This window comes from Anabrus simplex, chromosome 2 (assembly GCF_040414725.1).
Source record: "Anabrus simplex isolate iqAnaSimp1 chromosome 2, ASM4041472v1, whole genome shotgun sequence".
NCBI lineage: Eukaryota > Metazoa > Arthropoda > Insecta > Orthoptera > Tettigoniidae > Anabrus > Anabrus simplex.
Genome location: NC_090266.1, coordinates 626,952,733 through 626,971,542, shown reverse-complemented (window position 1 = coordinate 626,971,542; position 18,810 = coordinate 626,952,733). Strand labels below are relative to the sequence as shown.

The following is an 18,810-nucleotide window of genomic DNA, read 5'->3' as shown; positions in this document are numbered from 1 at the left end:
CGAATTTAGGTTTAGAAAATCCTTTAGGTAATAATATTAACCTTTAAAACAATATTTTTAAATATCTGTAGGTTCTTTGGAATAATACTTACAAAGAGAGATCATCATAAGGAGTTGTAACTCACTGTAATTTCCGCCGCTAGTTTTCCGATATTTCGTATGGATATCCGCTCAAACTGTCGCGAAGGTGATAGTTGTTGCATTGAATAACACGATAAGCCTGTAAACATCGATTTAAAGAGAATTTAAAGAGAATTCACGGTAATTTCACTGGATAATTACGGTACTTAACCGTTTTTTGGATTGTTCCTACATGCACATGATAGTTGTGTAAATAAATACAAAGTCAGCTGATTCATTATTCCCATAATTTGTAGTCTTAGTTCCCTGCATACTCTGTACTTTCCACCTTTGTTTATTCATCGAGTAAAAGTTAATAATCAAATTCCTATATCCCAATATTACTGCATTTCAAGCCCCCGGCGTGGTTTTGACAGAAAATATAGTAGACAATCTCTTATTCTCAGCATTTAAGGACACTTTTATTCTCCGTCCTGCGTAGTAGGGAAAATAATACTAATCCACCAGCGGTAAAAGTTCATATAGCCGCACTTCAGCTGAAAATTGTAGTGTAGATACAGTATATTTAGATAGTGCCGTATCTTGTCTGCTATATTCCTGTGTTATCATTCTTTCGTGTGTATCTATTACAGCGTAGTTCTAATTGGTTCTAATAATAATTTGTTTAAGCATTTAGCTTTGTTGGTAATCTTTGAGTACAGTAGTTCTTGCAAATGTCATTTCTGTTTGTGCTTAGTAGTACATATGGTACCGGTATTGTAACTAGGATACGTCTGAAAGTAGTTTAAAATTACTGTAGTTTACTGCACAGTAGTATACGAGTAGCCTAATATTCTATCAGAATTTAGTGTGCTTAATTTATTATTGTAAAATATTTGTGTAGTACTGGTGTAGTAGAGGTATCCGTAGAAACTCTTACTAAAATTCTGTTGTTGTAATTAGGATAGGCTTAATTGCAGTTTGGAATTGTGTAGTTCTTGCGTATTTCTTTAGATATTCAGTAATTAACAGCAGTTTTTATTCGAAGTAAAGAACATTTTGGTCCGTATTGAATCTAGATTTACACTATAAATTGTATTTGTATTGAAAAAGTGGACATAATTATCCTCAATTTATAGTGTAAAGCATTTTTTATCCTGTAGGGGTTGTAGGATAAAAAAATAGAGTAGTACTGTAGTGCAGTCGTATATTAATTACCTTATTGTTGTGTGATCTTTGAGTACTATCCCAGACAACATATACCTCCGTTCATTTATTTTTTGCAAATAAGATATTTTATTTTTATTTTCATTTTTTCCATAAAGAATGGCTAAGGAGCGCAAGTGTACGAACTGTGGGTGTGGCGAGGCATTGAGGGGTATGAGGGAGGAGTTGGAGAGTTTGAGGGAGATAATTAGGATTCTCACAGAAGACAGGGAGGAAGATACGACTCCCTCAAACAATGTACAGGTTACAGTAGGTGTACAAGAGGGAGAGGAAGGAAAGGGGGGAGTTGTAGAAGACAGGTGGTTTAATGTTCTAAGGGGAAGGAGATTGCAGGCTAAGGGCTCTATTCAGGATCAGAATTCAGGACAGGTGTCTGTGCGGAATCGGTACGAGTCACTCAGGTAGAACAACAGAGGGAAGATGAGGGACAGGGTGTTGCTAAGATGTGTAGAAGTAGCAGGAAGGGAAAAGTTAGGAAAGGGAAATGTAGAGTAGAGGATAGGAAAAGACAGGTAGAACAGGGTCATGAGAAGGAGAGAAGGGAGGAGGAAGTAGCTTCTGCAGCTATCAGGAAAGATAGGACTGACCAGGAGGGGAGGGGATGAAATGAGGTGGGTAGGGTTGAGGCTCTGGTCATGGGGGATTCCATCGTTAGACACGTGGGAAAAGTGTGTGGAGGAAAGGGAACCAGGGTAGAATCTTATCCAGGAATTAGGTTGAGGCAGATGTTGAGGAAAGTAGAAGAGAGGGAGGAAGGGAAGGAGAAGGTGGTAGTGTTTCACGTTGGTACCAACAATGTAAGGCAAGCTGATATAAGTACCAACATAGTTGGAGATGTGTGGGATCTGGTAAATGCAACACTGGTGAAGTTTAAGAAAGCGGAGTTTGTTATTAGTGGAATACTGTGTACGAGGGATACTGATTGGAGTGTGATTGGGGATTTAAATGAGACTATGGAGTGGGTATGTGGGAAACTGGGAGTGAAATTTCTAGATCCTAATGGGTGGGTAGGAGATAGGGATCTGCGCTCAGATGGCCTTCCCTTAAACCGCAGTGGTACGCAGGAAATTTGTTTGGAAGGGTAATAGGGAGGTACATTTAGGGAAACGGGGTGGCCTAGGGAGCGGTGATAAGGTAACAGGGAACTTGAAATCGAGTAGGGATGACATAAAATTGTTAGTGTTGAACTGTAGAAGTATTGTAAACAAAGGAACAGAATTGAGTAATATAATAGATATATATTTACCAGATATTGTAATAGGAGTTGAATCATGGCTGAGAAATGATATAATGGATGCAGAAATTTTCACATGGAACTGGAGTGTGTATCGTAGAGATAGGATAGGAATGGTGGGAGGGGGATTATTCGTTATGGTGAAAGAAGAATTTGTAAGCTACGAAAAAGTTAAAGTTGAGACACATGAAATTCTAGGTGTAAGGCTCATTTCTAAAGATAATAGGCAACTTGATATATTTGGAGTGTACAGACCAGGAAAGGGTAGCACTGACACGGATTCAGAATTATTTGATAAGATAATCAGCTATGTAGGAAACGACAAGGAAAGAAATGTGATTGTGGCGGGAGATCTGAATTTACCAGATGTCAATTGGGAAGGAAATGCGAACGACAGGAAGCATGGCCAACAAGTGGCAAATAAGTTAATATGGGAAGGACAGCTGATTCAGAAAGGGATGGAACCAACCAGAGGGAAAAATATCCTGGATGTGGTGCTGATAAAACCAGATGAGCTCTATAGAGAAACTGAAGTAATAGATGGTATTAGTGATCATGAAGCTGTTTTTTGTTGTAGTTACAAGTAAATGTGATAGAAAGGAAGGTCTTAAAAGTAGGACTATTAGGCAGTACCATATGGCTGATAAAGCAGGCATGAGGCAGTTTCTAAAAAGTAACTATGATCGGTGGAAAACGGTAAATAAAAATGTAAACAGACTCTGGGATGGGTTTAAAGAAATTGTTGAGGAATGCGAAAACAGGTTTGTACCTTCAAGGGAGGTCAGGAATGGTAAAGACCCACCTTATTATAATAGAGAAATAAAGAGAGTAAGAAGGAGGTGCAGCCTGGGAAGAAATAGAGTTAGAAATGCCTGTGGAAGTAAGGAGAAATTGAAGGAACTTACTAGAAAATTGAATCTAGCAAAGAAGGCAGCTAAGGATAACATGATGGCAAGCATAATTGGCAGTCATACAAATTTTAGTGAAAAATGGAAGGGTATGTATAGGTATTTTAAGGCAGAAACAGGTTCCAAGAAGGACATTCCAGGAATAATTAATGAACAAGGGGAGTGCGTTATGTGAGGATCTTCAAAAGGCAGAAGTATTCAGTCAGCAGTATGTAAAGATTGTTGGTTACAAGGATAATGTCCAGATAGAGGAGGAGACTAAGGCTAAAGAAGTATTCAAATTTACATGATAACATGACATCTACATTAAGATACAAAAGTTGAAAACTAGAAAAGCAGCTGGAATTGATAAGATTTCTTCTTCTTGCTACGGGCTTTACGTCGCACCGACTCAGATAGGTCTTATGGCGACGATGGGATAGGAAAGGCCTAGGAATGGGAAGGAAGCGGCCGTGGCCTTAATTAAGGTACAGCCCCAGCATTTGCATGGCATAAGATTTCTGGGGATATACTAAAGACAATGGGTTGGGATATAGTACCATATCTGAAGTACTTATTTGATTATTGTTTGGTCGGAGGAGCTATACCAGATGAATGGAGAGTTGCTATAGTAGCCCCTGTGTATAAAGGAAAGGAAAGGGTGATAGACAAAGCTGAAAATTACAGGCCAGTAAGTTTGACATACATTATATGTAAGCTTTGGGAAGGCATTCTTTCTGATTATATTAGACATGTTTGTGAAATTAATAACTGGTTCGATAGAAGGCAGTTCGGTTTTAGGAAAGGTTATTCCACTGAAGCTCAACTTGTAAGATTCCAGCAAGATATAGCATATATCTTGGATTCAGGAGGTCAAATGGACTGTATCGCGATTTACCTGTCTAAAGCATTTGATAGGGTGGATCATGGGAGACTACTGGCAAAAATGAGTGCAATTGGACTAGACAAAACAGTGACTGAATGGGTTGCTATATTTCTAGAAAATAGATCTCAGAGAATTAGAGTACGTAAAGCTTTATCTGACCCTGTAATAATTAAGAGGGGAATTCCTCAAGGCAGTATTATCGGACCTTTATGTTTTCTTATATATATAAATGATACGAGTAAAGGAGTGGAATCAGAGGTAAGGCTTTTTTGCGGATGATGTTATTATCTATAGAGTAATAAATAAGTTACAAGATTGTGAGCAACTGCAAAGTGACCTCGAAAATGTTGTGAGATGGACAGCAGGCAATGGTATGTTGATAAACAGGGTTAAAAGTCAGGTTGTGAGTTTCACAAATAGGAAAAGTTCTCTCAGTTTTAATTATTGCGTTGATGGGGTGAAAGTTCCTTTTGGGGATCATTGTAAGTATCTAGGTGTTAATATAAGGAAAGATCTTCATTGGGGTAATCACATAAATGGGATTGTAAATAAAGGGTACAGATCTCTGCACATGGTTATGAGGGTGTTTAGGGGTTGTAGTAAGGATGTAAAGGAGAGGGCATATAAGTCTCTGGTAAGAGCCCAACTAGAGTATGGTTCCAGTGTATGGGACCCTCACCAGGATTACCTGGTCCAAGAACTGGAAAAAATCCATACAAAAGCAGCTCGACTTATTCTGGGTGATTTCCGACAAAAGGGTAGCGTTTAAAAAATGTTCCAAAATTTGGGCTGGGAAGAATTGAGAGAAAGAAGAGCTGCTCAACTAAGTGGTATGTTCTGAGCTGTCAGCGGAGAGATATGGAATGACATTAGTAGACGAATAAGTTTGAGTGGCATTTATAAAAGTAGGAAAGATCACAATATGAAGATAAAGTTGGAATTCAAGGGGACAAACTGGGGCAAATATTCATTTATAGGAAGGGGAGTTAGGGATTGGAATAACTTACCAAGGGAGATGTTCAATAAATTTGCAATTTCTTTGAAATCATTTAGGAAAAGGCTACGAAAACAACAGATAGGGAATCTGCCACCTGGGCGACTGCCCTAAATGCAGATCAGTATTGATTGATTGATTGATTGTTTGGTAACATTCTCACAGCAAAATGTTCCTCCTCTTCCCCTCACATGCTTGTGCACATCTGAAAATGATGAACTGGTGCAGTGCTGGATTACAGAGGTACACAGTGTATTACCGTTTGCCAAACTTACCACATGCCCTTACATATAACACATCATAAGAATATTCCCTCATTGAACAAGCTGGCTGAGTAGCAGTAAGCTTGCATTCAGAAAATGGTGTGTAGGAAACCCACTGTTAGTTGCCCTGAAGATGGTTTTCTTTTTTTTTTTGCTAGGGGCTTTACGTCGCACCGACACAGATAGGTCTTATGGCGACGATGGGATAGGAAAGGCCTAGGAGTTGGAAGGAAGCGGCCGTGGCCTTAATTAAGGTACAGCCCCAGCATTAGATGGTTTTCTAGCGTTACTGCTGATTCCTTTCAATTTCTAGTCCTCTCCCATTCCATCACCTTCAAAAATCTGTATGTGCTAGTGTGATGTTAGAGAGAAAAAACACACACATATAATAATAATAATAATAATAATAATAATATTGATTTTACATCCCACTAACTACTGTTATGGTTTTCACAGATGCTGAGCTGCTGGAATTTTGTCCTGCAGGATTTCTTCAATGTGTCAGTAAATTTACCATCACAAGGCTGAGGTATTTGGGCACCTTCAAATTCCACCGGACTGAGCAAGGATCGAATCTGCCGAATTAGGCTCAGAAGGCCCAACTGCCTGAGCTACTCAGCCCAGCAACAAGGAAACCACACACAAAGTATATATATTCCTCAATATTTTAAAATTTTTCCTGATTTTTGTCAATACTAATTCAACTTTATCCTTCACAAATTTCTCTCTTTATCTTCTTCTTCTTCTTTTATGACCACATAGGATCACTTTAGTCAGTCCGTCGTTCAGGTCTCTTTGAAGGGATTGTTCGGGCTTTGCGGTCCTCCCAGTACTTCTTCAGACGCTCCGATCTTCGTGCCCTTTCCTCAGTTGAAAATGTGCGTGTTGTTGGTTTGTTTTGTGTAAGGGTAAAGCGGAGGTTTGTATTCTTGAGTTTTGTATTCAATTTTATCTTATTTTTGGTGTCTTCTGTTGTAAGGCCTATTTCCTTCAGATCCTCTCTTACTTCTCTGATCCATTTACATCCTGTTGTGGTATTTTTTGAGACGAGATTGTGTTGTACTAGTTGTTTCAGAAGTCTCGAGTCCTGCATCCTCATGATATGTCCAAAGAATCCCAGTCTCCTCTTACGCATAGTATCTGTAATGGGTTCTAGCTCTTTGTACACGACTTTGTTAGGTATTAACCGCCACTGTCCATCTTTCTGATATTTTTTGTTGATACAGGTTCTTTCAATCCTCCTTTCAATTTTCTGAAGTCTGTCAGTCTTTGATTGTTTATTCAGGTAAAAGAGTGTTTCTGCTGCATATGTAGCTTCCGGTTTTATAACTGTGTTGTAGTGTTTTATTTTTGTATTTATTGACGGACATTTCTTTTTGTAGATATCCCATGTTAATTTTTGTGCTTTAGCTAATCTATTTGTTCTTACTTGGATTGAGATTTTTTCATTTAAGTTATGTGTTATTACTTCTCCAAGATATTTAAACTGAGTTACTATTTTATTACCATTTATGGTGACTTCTTTTAGCTGTGTTGGTTTTTGGGGCATAATTTCTGTTTTTTCAAATGATATTTTGAGGCCAATTTTATTTGCAATGTTTTGAAGTTCTGATATCTGGGTTTTTGCTTCTTTTATGTCCACTGCTAGTAATGCTAAATCGTCAGCAAAACCCAGGCAATTTGTTTTGATTTTTCGGCCAATCTTTATTTTGGGGGGACATTTTCTAAACCATTCCCTCATTACCATTTCTAGAGCACAGTTAAATAATAGTGGTGAGAGCCCATCTCCCTGCCGTAGTCCAGTTTTAATTTCAAATGTCTCTGATGTTTCACCCCTAAACTTCACTTTTGACTTGGTATTGGTGAGAGTCAATTTTATCATGTTTATTAATTTGGGGTGTAGTCCAAGGTGTCTTAAAATTTTAAACAGAGATTCTCTTTATCTTTTTATTGTACAATTCCACATAATAATTTCTTTCTACAATTTAGGCTATCTCTTTTTGAGAGAACAGCTTCCAACTTTCCTTCAGTAACCACTCCTACATATTCCTTATGCTTCGGTGTACTTGCTTTCTGTCTCTTATTTTTTTCCACCATTTCTTCTTTCCCTTCACTTTGCCTTTTATTCTTGTTATTCCATCATGCCATTGCCTCCTCTTCTGTTATATCACACACACATTCTGTAATTCTGTACTGCCCACCACTCTCAAAATCTTCCATTTCTCTTCAAAATTCCCAATATTAGTTCCTCCATAAACTCCTCCCATCTCTCAATTTCCACTATCGTATTCTTCTTTCTATTCTTTTCTGTAAATACTACCTTCTTTCAGCATTGCTATGTCTGCTCTGTGATCACTACCAGAGCTTAACATTTGTAAGTTCTGTACATTTTGTATTTTAATGTAGTCAATCAGGGTTTTAGTAATTTAACCTTTCCATAATAAGTGGCAATCTTCTGACTATTTTTCTTCGTAAAAACTGTGCTCCTCTCTAAGAATAGAGGATGAAGCAAACACTCTTGTTTCTTTTTGAACAATTCTTTCTGGCAATCCTCCTGACCTCTAATTAATCCAAAACAATGTTAAGTACTAACAGTTATTTATTAATCTCTCATTTCAGACATAATTTTACTGTACTATAAAAATATGTATGTAGTTAGTGTATCCACATGTTCATGGTTCTGTCATTCTGTAGAAAACTAAAATCTTTACACACACTACTCACTTTTGTTATGCCCACCACATACCCTATCCCCTATACCAAGCTGTACTGTTTAAGCACAGCAAATATGAATCAATACTATCACTTTTAACTATGAAAAAATGTTAGCCTACATCCAGGCGAAAATCACATCCAGCATTGCTGATCGAAGTTTTTATGGACTTGGCTTCCCAGTATTATTCTGCATTCTTCTATGCTGACATCTGTTATGTAGTGAAAATAATTAACAATGAAAAGCAATGATTTCACATAGTTTTTAAAGCAAACAAGTTACCTCATGGGAGTACTGTATTTTCAAACCACTACATTCAGCAGTATTCAGAAAATGATGTACCAAAGAAGTGGCCATGCGGGTTCGGTCACGTAGCTATCAGCTTGCATTCGAGAGATAGTGGGCTCGAACCCCACTGTTAGCAGCTCTGAAGCCAGGCAAGTGTTGGGGCTGTACCTTAATTAAGGCCACGGTCACTTCCTTCCCGCCCATTTCTTATCACATTTCCACCCTAAGACATATCTGCGTTGGTGTGATGTAAAGCAAAGTCTAATTAATTAATTAATTACATTTTTTGTTGTGATGAGGTCTTCTGCGTGTATGATTACTACTGTTACCTTTGACTACTTTTGTGGAAGTTGGGCTATGTTGTTCTGCTGGAAGGTGTGCATGTTTTATACTGACAAGTTCAATGTTGTGCTCTCTGTTGGCTATGTGTGGTTTTGATAATGTAAGTTGAATTCTGCTGAGTTCATGACTAGTTTACTTTGATCCTGTGTGTTGGTTTGTTGTATTCCAACATGTTAACACAAAAATTTACCATCACTGGTATGCTTTTGAAGTTATCCTGCTACAGAAAGGCAATGCCATTCAATGTACATACCACCTCATCCAATATCAACCAGACTTCACAAGTACACAGGAGAATATGAATGCAACAGATAAATGAACTTGTAAGACTCCATTATCACAAAAGACAAAAGCCAGAAACGTAAAGTCAAGATATACAGAAAGCCCACTATGGCTGACACCTTGATCTACAACACTTCACAATACACTAAACAATACAACACAACACATTTAAATTCATGTTACACAGACTCAAACAACACACCATACTCCATAGAAGATTACATTGAAGAACAACACACCATACCTGGCAGTTACTAATAGTTACAAAAGCACATTTTAGCTCCTACACAAAATAAAGAATAAAAAGCAAAAGGAACATATGTCATATTAATATAATACAATATACACACACAAAAAACTTGCCCAAAAGTTCTGAAAATTAGGATACAAGATAATAAACAAAAACAAAACAATCAGCAGAATTAAATCCAGAAAAAGACAACTCATGGAGATATATAACCTATCTGGTGTCTACAAAGTCACATGCAGAGAATCTCCCAAATACAACATCAGACAAACAGGTCAAAATTTCAAAACGACGTACACAGAACACATTAGAGCACTTGGATATAGAACAGAATTTCATTTGCCAATATTTTAGTAGACACTGGTCACAAATATGCAGGCATGGTCAGAAGCATGGAAATTCTGCACATCCCTAAGAGACAGTGCCTTATAACTGGTGGCAAAAGTTAATGGTGATAATTTATTTTAAGTTCTCATTACTGGTGGTGTTTTATGTTGAAAATTTTACTACAAATTCTCATTAATTTTCCACTGGTTTTTGGGTAACACTTTTGAGCAATGACTGAAATGTAAGTAAATATCTAATGATGATTAGGTTAACACATAATTAAGCTAACACTCATGTTGAGAAATTTATTATGTTTTGGTATTAGGTATACAGTATTAATCAACCATCACCAAACTGCAATGTACAACAGGCAGCGACATTTCACCTAGCTGTTCTGTCATTTACAACTAAACTATAATTATAACTATATTTAGAGAAAAATCTCTTGCTGTCAGCATTTGATACAGGCATTGAAGGGACTTTTCACAGAAAACATGGTAAGATTCACCTTTTGTTTTCAGTGCTAACAGTGCTGTTACAATATCAAATTTGCTATCTTTGTCATGGCTGAACTGTTCAGCAATGCTATGAAGTTCTTTGCAACAAAGAACCAAATCAAAACTATTAGAACCTGTTTTGAATGCATTCAGTTTGTTGAACTCTGCCATGACATTTAAATCACCAATGATTGATTTAGTAACAGACTTTGAAGGCTCAAACAAATTATAGAAAGCATTCATTACTATTATTTCATCAGTGTCCATCATTATGGAATCCATTTTAGATGAAGTCATATGACAGCAAGCTTTCAAATTATTTTCAAGTTTATTTCTAGCACCGAGTGCAACGCTCTCTACAAAATTCAATTACTCTATTCTTAACGTGGGCATACAGTAATATTTCACACTTGGCTCTCAGTTAATTCGAGCATAAGCAACGTAGCTAAGGGCTTTTCTTTAGACTGAAACTCCAAGATCGGATCTGATATTAATCTGCAATTATCAGAAAAGAATATTGCCTGTATCTTTTGTTTATATTAACTTTTAAGCTTCGATGCACTTCGGAACACATCCTTGAGCCTGGAGACAAAAATGTTTAGTTTTTTTTAGCTTTCGTACCCTATTTCTCCTAAACAATTTAACTTAAGGCAACAGCAGGTGAAACCATGGAAATGATCCCTAAAGTGTGCAAAACTGTCTGAGATGACGTGGTTGCGTTTGCTGCTTCTAAGAAACTACATGAGCCTGAATATAACTGCTGGCAAGTTTCACCATCTAAAGTACCTGAAAGTAGCCTAATGCAATATGTTGTTTCACCACAAAAGACAGTAACTGGCTTGCCAACAAGCAAGTCTTTTACTTGTAACTTAGCTTCTTCTACACATATTGGGAAGTACTGTTTCCTCAGCCAGTTAATGAAACATAAATCCCCAGAGCCTGGGATGTATTTTTTCACCTGCTATCTTACAGCAGGACTGTTAACCTTCTCAAGGTGAATGCTAGCTTAAAAGAAAATTAATTTACTTTCAAAAATGTGTGCAAGATATTTATGAATGAAAGTTTAGATATTAATTCACTCTTGGGCATAACTTGGGAATTAATCTGGGGAGGGGACAATATTAAAACTATGTGTATCTTAAAGGTTTTAATTAAACTAACCATTATTAAAATATCTGTAAACTTATAACATGGGAGAGGAGGATAGGAAACTGCCCCCTGTGCCCCCTAAGTTACAGCAATGAATTCGATTATTACTCCTTAAAATAAACAAACTTAGTTTTCATCACAAATAACTACTAGTCTTAGCACGTCAAGCAAATATATTAAACAACTTTGCAAATGTACTTCATTACACAACTTAAACACGCTCCAATTTTCGAAGGTTATAAAATCTTTACATTATGCAAATGTTAAACTGATGGTGATGATGCTTGTTGTTTTAAGGGGCCTAACATCGAAGGTCATCGGCCCCAAATGTTAAACTGAGTGAATCAAGTTCTAACACAGATAACATGATCTAAGGAATAATTAACAATATCTACAGCCTTACCTTGATGAACATTTCTGTTGTGTCTGTAATAAACTCCACTTTGTCACTTTTATGCTTTTTTCTGTACCTGAAGCAAACCACTGATGCTCATTTGTCTCTTAGGTGTGTTACTTGTTTTAAGTGCATCCTCCATTTGCTTTACATGAACCTTGATTTTTAAGTGATTTTCACAAGCATCATGCCTTTTCTGTTCAATTCTTGTGACACAGTATTTAAAAAGCTCAACATTATTAGCGCTTATATTAAATCTATGTTTTTGAAATTCTTCAACACATGAATTGCATTAATTTCACTATGCCTTCCCATGTTTAATTTTCATATGAACATGTTATCTCACTTCTAATTAGTTACAGTATTCTCTAATCTGGATATTAAATTACTTTCTTAAAAGACTCACAGGGCAGTTCATAAATATTGGTAGTAAAACCCTGGTAATTAGCAAAAATTAAGTAGCAAAAAACATCCCTTCCCAAAGCAGAATACAGCAGGTAAATTCCAAGAAAATATTCATCCCTATTTGATAACTATCCAACAGAAGAAAAGTCATCAATGATGTATGATCCAACCTACTGCTTAGCTCCCTCAACAAATTTTCAAAAAAGATGTATGTATTACTTCTGACTGCATAGCATATAAATGTTAATGTTTAATTGAAGATTTGTTTGCAAATTGTTTCTTTCATTTCAATATGAAAAAATGTATACTTTTTCTAACCAAAGTGAAAAAAAAAAAAGCTTTCTCTTTTAATGCCAAAAATCACAATATTCTCAAAGAGAGACAAAATTTTCAAAAATGTGAGAAAAAAACAAATGACATACACCATATCAAAACTATGCCAAAAGCATAAAAATATAGCTATAAAAATATTGACAACTTTCTCATTTATTGTTAATAACAAAAACTCTTGCCTTTGTTTGTAAGACTCTAGAACAATATGAAATAATGAAGTAACTGAAATACTTTTAGTCCGTTACACTCATGATGGCAAATGCCACTCTAAGCAAATATCTTCAACAATTAATATACAATCTTTACCACTGTGGGCGACAAGTTATCACCAAATTTCATCTAATATTTTTGAAAAGGCTGTAGCAAAGCGCAAAAAGTATGTAAAGACCACTTTACCTTACTCTAGATCAGTATTCATGACATGTGCTCTCCCCTTCTGTGTAGGACATCTGTACACTGTTTTCGGGTTCATGTGCCAATGCCATCACACAACTTCTTTTCAGATACGAACACAGTCAGTGAACAGTACAACAGGTTTCACGAACCATTAGATGTGTGAAATGTTATTAATTTACGGTGAAAAAGGAGGTGACAATTCAAGAGCAAAATGACTGTACCAAGAACATTTTGCTAATCAGAAAAAACAACAGACCCAACGCCTGCTGCAGTGCTTCAAATACTTCGAGACATCAGACTATAAACAAGTTTTAGAGGAAGGACCATTCATGGCAGCAATACATGTTGGCAGTTGAGGAAGAAATCCTGGACATGGTCCATGATGATCCCTGGAGGGTCACCAGGGACACTACGTGAGGTGAGTGAGTCTCACTCTGTTGTACACTGAACAGAGAGCAGTAGTTGTATTAATACCACATATGCACGCAACATCTTCCAGCAACAGGTTTTCCCCAACAGGTTTTCTGCCAGTAGTTTGTTAGAACACTACATCAACAACTATATTTTCATACAAGAATTTTAGGCAACAATGAAAACATATTTCACATGGCACAGGATACTAAATTTCCATATCTGGGCTGAACAAGATCCTCATGTTGTTCACAGTTGCTTTCAACAGCATCTTTTATTTAGCATGCGGGTAGGAAACCTTGGTTGAAAGGCTAACGTTATCTGTAATTTTTCATGTACATGTTAACACTCCTCTAGATATTGGCAAAAATATGTAGTTCCTGCATGACGGTGCACCCCTCTCACATACTGCGGCTGGTGTTATAGTACATGAGCAAAGTGTTCCTGGGTCAATGGATTGGCCAAAATGGCCAAATACAGTGGCTAGCTCAAAGGGCTGATTTAAATCCCTTAGATTTTTTATTTCTGGGGCCACAAGAAAGAACTTGTGTACAGATGTGAAGACTTCCGAAAGGGTACATTTGATGCAGTAGTCATGATAAGAAACTATGCCACAGTGAGTAAACGCATAGGGGGAATTTGGCTTTGTCGCATTGATGCATGCACTCAGGCTAATAGGTTGCCACAATGAACAACTTTTGTAAATCTAGGATCTGATGTATGTAAAGAGGTCTATCATTTTCAAGTCAGAATTTTTTTTCTTATTCTCTGTGACAAATAAGGATAATAATTACACACTTAAAATAAATACCTAAAAGTAAAATGTTACATTGTTCTGAATAGTTATTTGTTAAAAGAACACCAGCCATTGTGACCAAGGTTTTCGTAAATCATTCGCAGAATGTTGGTGTTGTGCACTTGTACCCACTGACTTCTGTAAAATGTTTCCATATTTGTTTATTGTGTTCATTTCCATAATTTATCAGTCATTCTTTATGAGCAGTTATATACTTGTAAAAGGTGTGAAGTCTTGTTCGGCAGATCTCTATGTCCTTTCTGTACATCCATAAAAGATAATTAATTGTAAGTGCCAAAAAACCTTCAGTTTGATGGATGAGATATATCCAACAGAAATTATAAATGCTGAAGGAAGGGAAAAGAAAAACCATGGAATACCAGTTTTCACTAAGTCTTCACAAAAATACAACCAGCACTTTGATCACTTCGTCTCCCCTCTAGGTCTGTCAAACAATTGTTCTGTTAAAATGGTCTTGCATAACCACTAGAATGAAATGTTAATTGTAGCAGATGTCTGGCGTATCTTAACTCTAGTGTAGGACAGAAACTTATTGGAGGGTACATCAAGTTCTTCAGCTCACTAGAATGAAATTTAGTGTATTAAAGGTATGGTAAGTGTCTTACTTCAATTTCCTCACATGCACAGATGTAAACAAATGATCCATTTCATTCCAGTGAGCTGAAGAACATGATGTACCCTCCAATATGTTCATGTCCTACACTGGAGTTACGATATGCCAGACACCTGCTACAATTAACACGTCAAAAACCTCTACAAGCAAGGAAAGAGCAGTCAGACCTAGCTATAAAAGATTCATAAAGGTGTACAATTCATCTGCAAACACTGACTTTTCTAGTTCAGGTTGAAACTCAATGCTAGAAGAAATGTTGCTAACATACTGTGCTTCGAACGACTACCTCCGTTACTACCTGCTTGACAACAACAATAACAACAACAAAAACTGTCTCTCTCACTTACTCTTTCTCTCTCTTTTTCCCCCCAAAGCACCAACAATTTTGAAAGAACAGGCAAAATTCAAATCATATGCATTAAATGACCACATCACATACAACTGTCTAACTGAAATGTTAGTAAAGGGCACATTACATCAAGTCCTTTAAGTCTCAGAAATCAGCTGATGAGGATGGCCAAATATAGTTGGAAGTATTCCAAAGAGTGCTTCCCATGAAAACTGAAGCAAAGTAATTTCTATTCATTTTTAACTATTCTGCACTTTACTATGCTCGGCAACCAAAGAGTGATATACCAGACAAAGCCTGCCAGAAGCATATCCACACAAATGTAAGTGGGGCTCACCCTTTCTTCATATTCCATTTGTAAATCACAGCAACCATAGCTCAAACAAAGCAATAACTATGCTACACAAAACATAATTTATGCAAGCGAACTGACTGCAGCCATGCAAGACAGATAAACTGGTCACAATATAAACATATAAAAAAATAAATTATCCAGACAGCATGCAGACTACTAACAAATACTTTCTGAAAACATTTACAGAGAATGAGATATACATTCTACTAAATTCAAAGTTGACCACATATAACAGAAAAAGAACAAAAGACAGCATATGATTTAAAACATTTTATCTTGAGTCTAGTCCTATGTAAGCCATGCATCCCCATAAAATCACATACACATATATTCAATCAATTACTTACAGAATAAGTAAGTCGTACATACAGAAGAGCACATCCAAGTACTTCAACTAGCATCCCAATAAAAGGTTTTTGTAACTCCAGAAACATCAGTTTTAGGTTACTTTTTCTAAAAATTTTTGCCTTTTTTAAAATAATTCCTTGAAAAACTTTATTTTGTAATATACAATTGAGTCTATATACATAATAAAAGTTAAAGTACAATAAGATTATTTTACAAAATATAGTTTACAATATAAACCTTTACACAAATCTACATGAAAAGCTTCTGCTACATCAGATTCATCAATTCCACTAAGAATTAACCACTAAATCATTGATAATATATATACTACGTGGTTACAAAAATAGAAAATTTACAGTACGTATTTCCAATATAAAATAAATTAATATGCCATTCACAATCTCAAACGTCTGTATAAAAACCAAGATAGCCTATATCTCTAAAAGGTACGCATTAAAGTAGCAAATCTGAAAAGAAAAGAAATATTGTCAAATAATGCCACTAAGAAGAAATCCTTACACAAACAAAACCATGCTCAATATTTTCCTGTGTACCACACTTGCTCATTCTATCAAAAACTGACACCGTGCAGAAGAAAATCTGCTTCTAAATACTTTTGCTTTTAAATGTATGTCTATTTTTATATTATGGTAAAAAGTGAGTCTAGAGAATGAAAAGTAAAAGGAAGGTTACAAAAGACAAACAACTGAAGGCAAAGAAATGAGACCCAACGTACGGAGGAAAGACAAGCAAATGTGACTTTAAAGGAATTTGTCCAGGAAATCATCTCTCAAACAAAAAATACCTGCAAATTTCTTTTGCCTTCAGTAACATTAATGGAATTATAAATTGCTCTTTAAACTTTGAATTCCCTTTCCTTTTATCAGCGATTCTGAGGGGGTGGAATTTTTGTTAAAATACACCACTAACCATTCATAAATTCATTCTTGTTTTTGACTATCCATGGAACTGCATAGTAATATGACCATTTTTAATGATTTTTTTTTACAATTTGCTTTATGTCGCACCGACACAGATAGGTCTTATGGCGACGATGGGGTAGGAACTGTAGAGACTGAAGGAAGGAAAAGCAATTCTCTGGACTGAATTACAGTATAAAAATAAACTGCAAATTCTAGTTTTGATACATTTTGAATAACCCGAAACACTTCAAAATGTATTTTGGCAATGACACGAAGTATCCTCAAAGGTTTTAAATACCTTATAGGGTTCTTAGAACAAACCAAACATATTTCTTTGCATCCTTGTTTAATGATTTTACAGGTCAACCTTACATAAAGAATGCGCAGAATAAATAGTGCCCATTCAATTAGAATGAATAATATTCAGAGCTACTTTTTTTTTTCTGCAGATCACTAGATCTGTTATACATCATCTGATCAAAAGTACCTGCACATCCCTGCACACCAGTAAACAACAAAATGAGGCACTGTAGCAGTATAAAAGGAGGCAGGGAGGATTGTTTTGCCGAGTGACTAAGGAACAGCAACATGGATAGGTCAGGTGAGCTTAGCGACTTTAACGTGGGGTAATCATTGGTTGCCACATAAGCAAGAAATATGTAAGGGACATTTATACACTTACGAATGTACCCAAATCGACTGTCAGTGATGTAATATTGTAAAGTGGAAATGTGAAAGTACAACCACAATTTGGTCACATACACTGATACACAGGGACCAATGAACATTAAAGAGGGTGTTGCAAGATGATCTTCAGTTATCTGTGGAAAGAATCACCATGGAATTTCAAAGTGCTACGCTAAGTACAGCCAGTCCCACGACTGTGCATTGGGAATGAAAAAGAAGGGTTTCATGGTCCAGCAGGTGACTATAAATCAAATATTTACCCTCTTAATAAAAAGCACTATCTGGTATAGTGTAAAGAGCAATACCATTGGACACTGGAATAGTTGAAAGAAGGTAATTTGGAGTGATGAATCAAGTTGTGGCAATCTGATGGGAGGATTTCAGTACGAAGAATGTCCAGGGAGCGCAATCTACCTGAATGTTTAGCACCAACAGTGAAGTTTGGAGGAGGTAGCATTATGGTGTGGGGATGTTTCTCATGGCATGGACTCAGCCCTCTTGAAGGACTGCATGGCACTGTAAACGCAGAAGGCTATCAACTCATTCTGAATGCTTTCATACTGCCTACCATGGAAAATCAGTTCAGTGATGACCATTGTTTATGCCAACATAACACACCAAGCCATAAAGCGGACTGAGTGAGTGGCTGCACGGTTAGGGTCACATAGCTGTCAGCTTGTATTCTGGAGATAGTGGGTTTGAACCCATTGTCGGCAGTCCTGAAGATGGTTTTCCATGATTTTCCATTTTCACATTTTCATTTTTACTGTACATTAAATAAGGCCATGGCTGCTGTCTTCCCACTCCTAACCCTTTCTTATTGCATAGTTGCCATAAGACCTGTGTTGGTGTAACGTAAAGCAAATGATAAAAATTTATAAATAATTTAAGCATAATAATATTCTACAACTGGACTGGCCCACCCAGAGTCCCTAACTAAACACCCTAGAACACCTGTGGAATTAATTAGAATATCCACTTTGTTCCAGACCCCACCACTCAACATCAACATGTTCTCTTACCATGGCTGTTTGGGAAGAATAGGATGCTATTCCCATTGGAAACGTTCTCAGATCTGGTAGAAAGTGTCCCCAAGTGTCAAGGCTGTGGTAAAGGCAAAAAGGCAGACGAACATCACAATGTTGACTATTGAGAGGATGTTACCAGCAAAATCTGTCTTCAATTTGAGGTAGGTGTCCAGATACTTTTGATCAGATAGTGTAAGCTCATAACCATGGCCCAAGTACAAGAATCGAATTATATATTTAGGTTTCACAGAATAATTTTCTTTTCTGACTGCAGCTAGGAATGCCAAACAGATGCCAAATTTCTCATAAAATTTCGGAAAAAATGGCGAGGACATTTCCAGTACTGTATACAGTA

The 18,810-nt window shown here is 36.6% G+C and overlaps 1 protein-coding gene across 3 annotated transcripts in view; it reads right to left on the bottom strand.

Moving 5' to 3' along the window:
• LOC136864280 (isocitrate dehydrogenase [NAD] subunit gamma, mitochondrial) overlaps positions 1 to 18,810 on the bottom strand; it is a 319,092-nt gene that overhangs the window by 70,165 nt on the left and 230,117 nt on the right. Inside the window, exon 10 of one of the 3 annotated variants that reach the window (XM_067141055.2) lies at positions 15,930 to 16,284. The exons of the other annotated variants lie outside the window; for them this stretch is intronic. Within the exon in view, the coding sequence (XP_066997156.1) occupies position 16,284 (1 nt within the window). The 3' untranslated portion in view covers positions 15,930 to 16,283. Of the gene's footprint in view, positions 1 to 15,929; positions 16,285 to 18,810 lie in introns of those variants that run through there. 3 annotated transcript variants of the gene reach the window in all.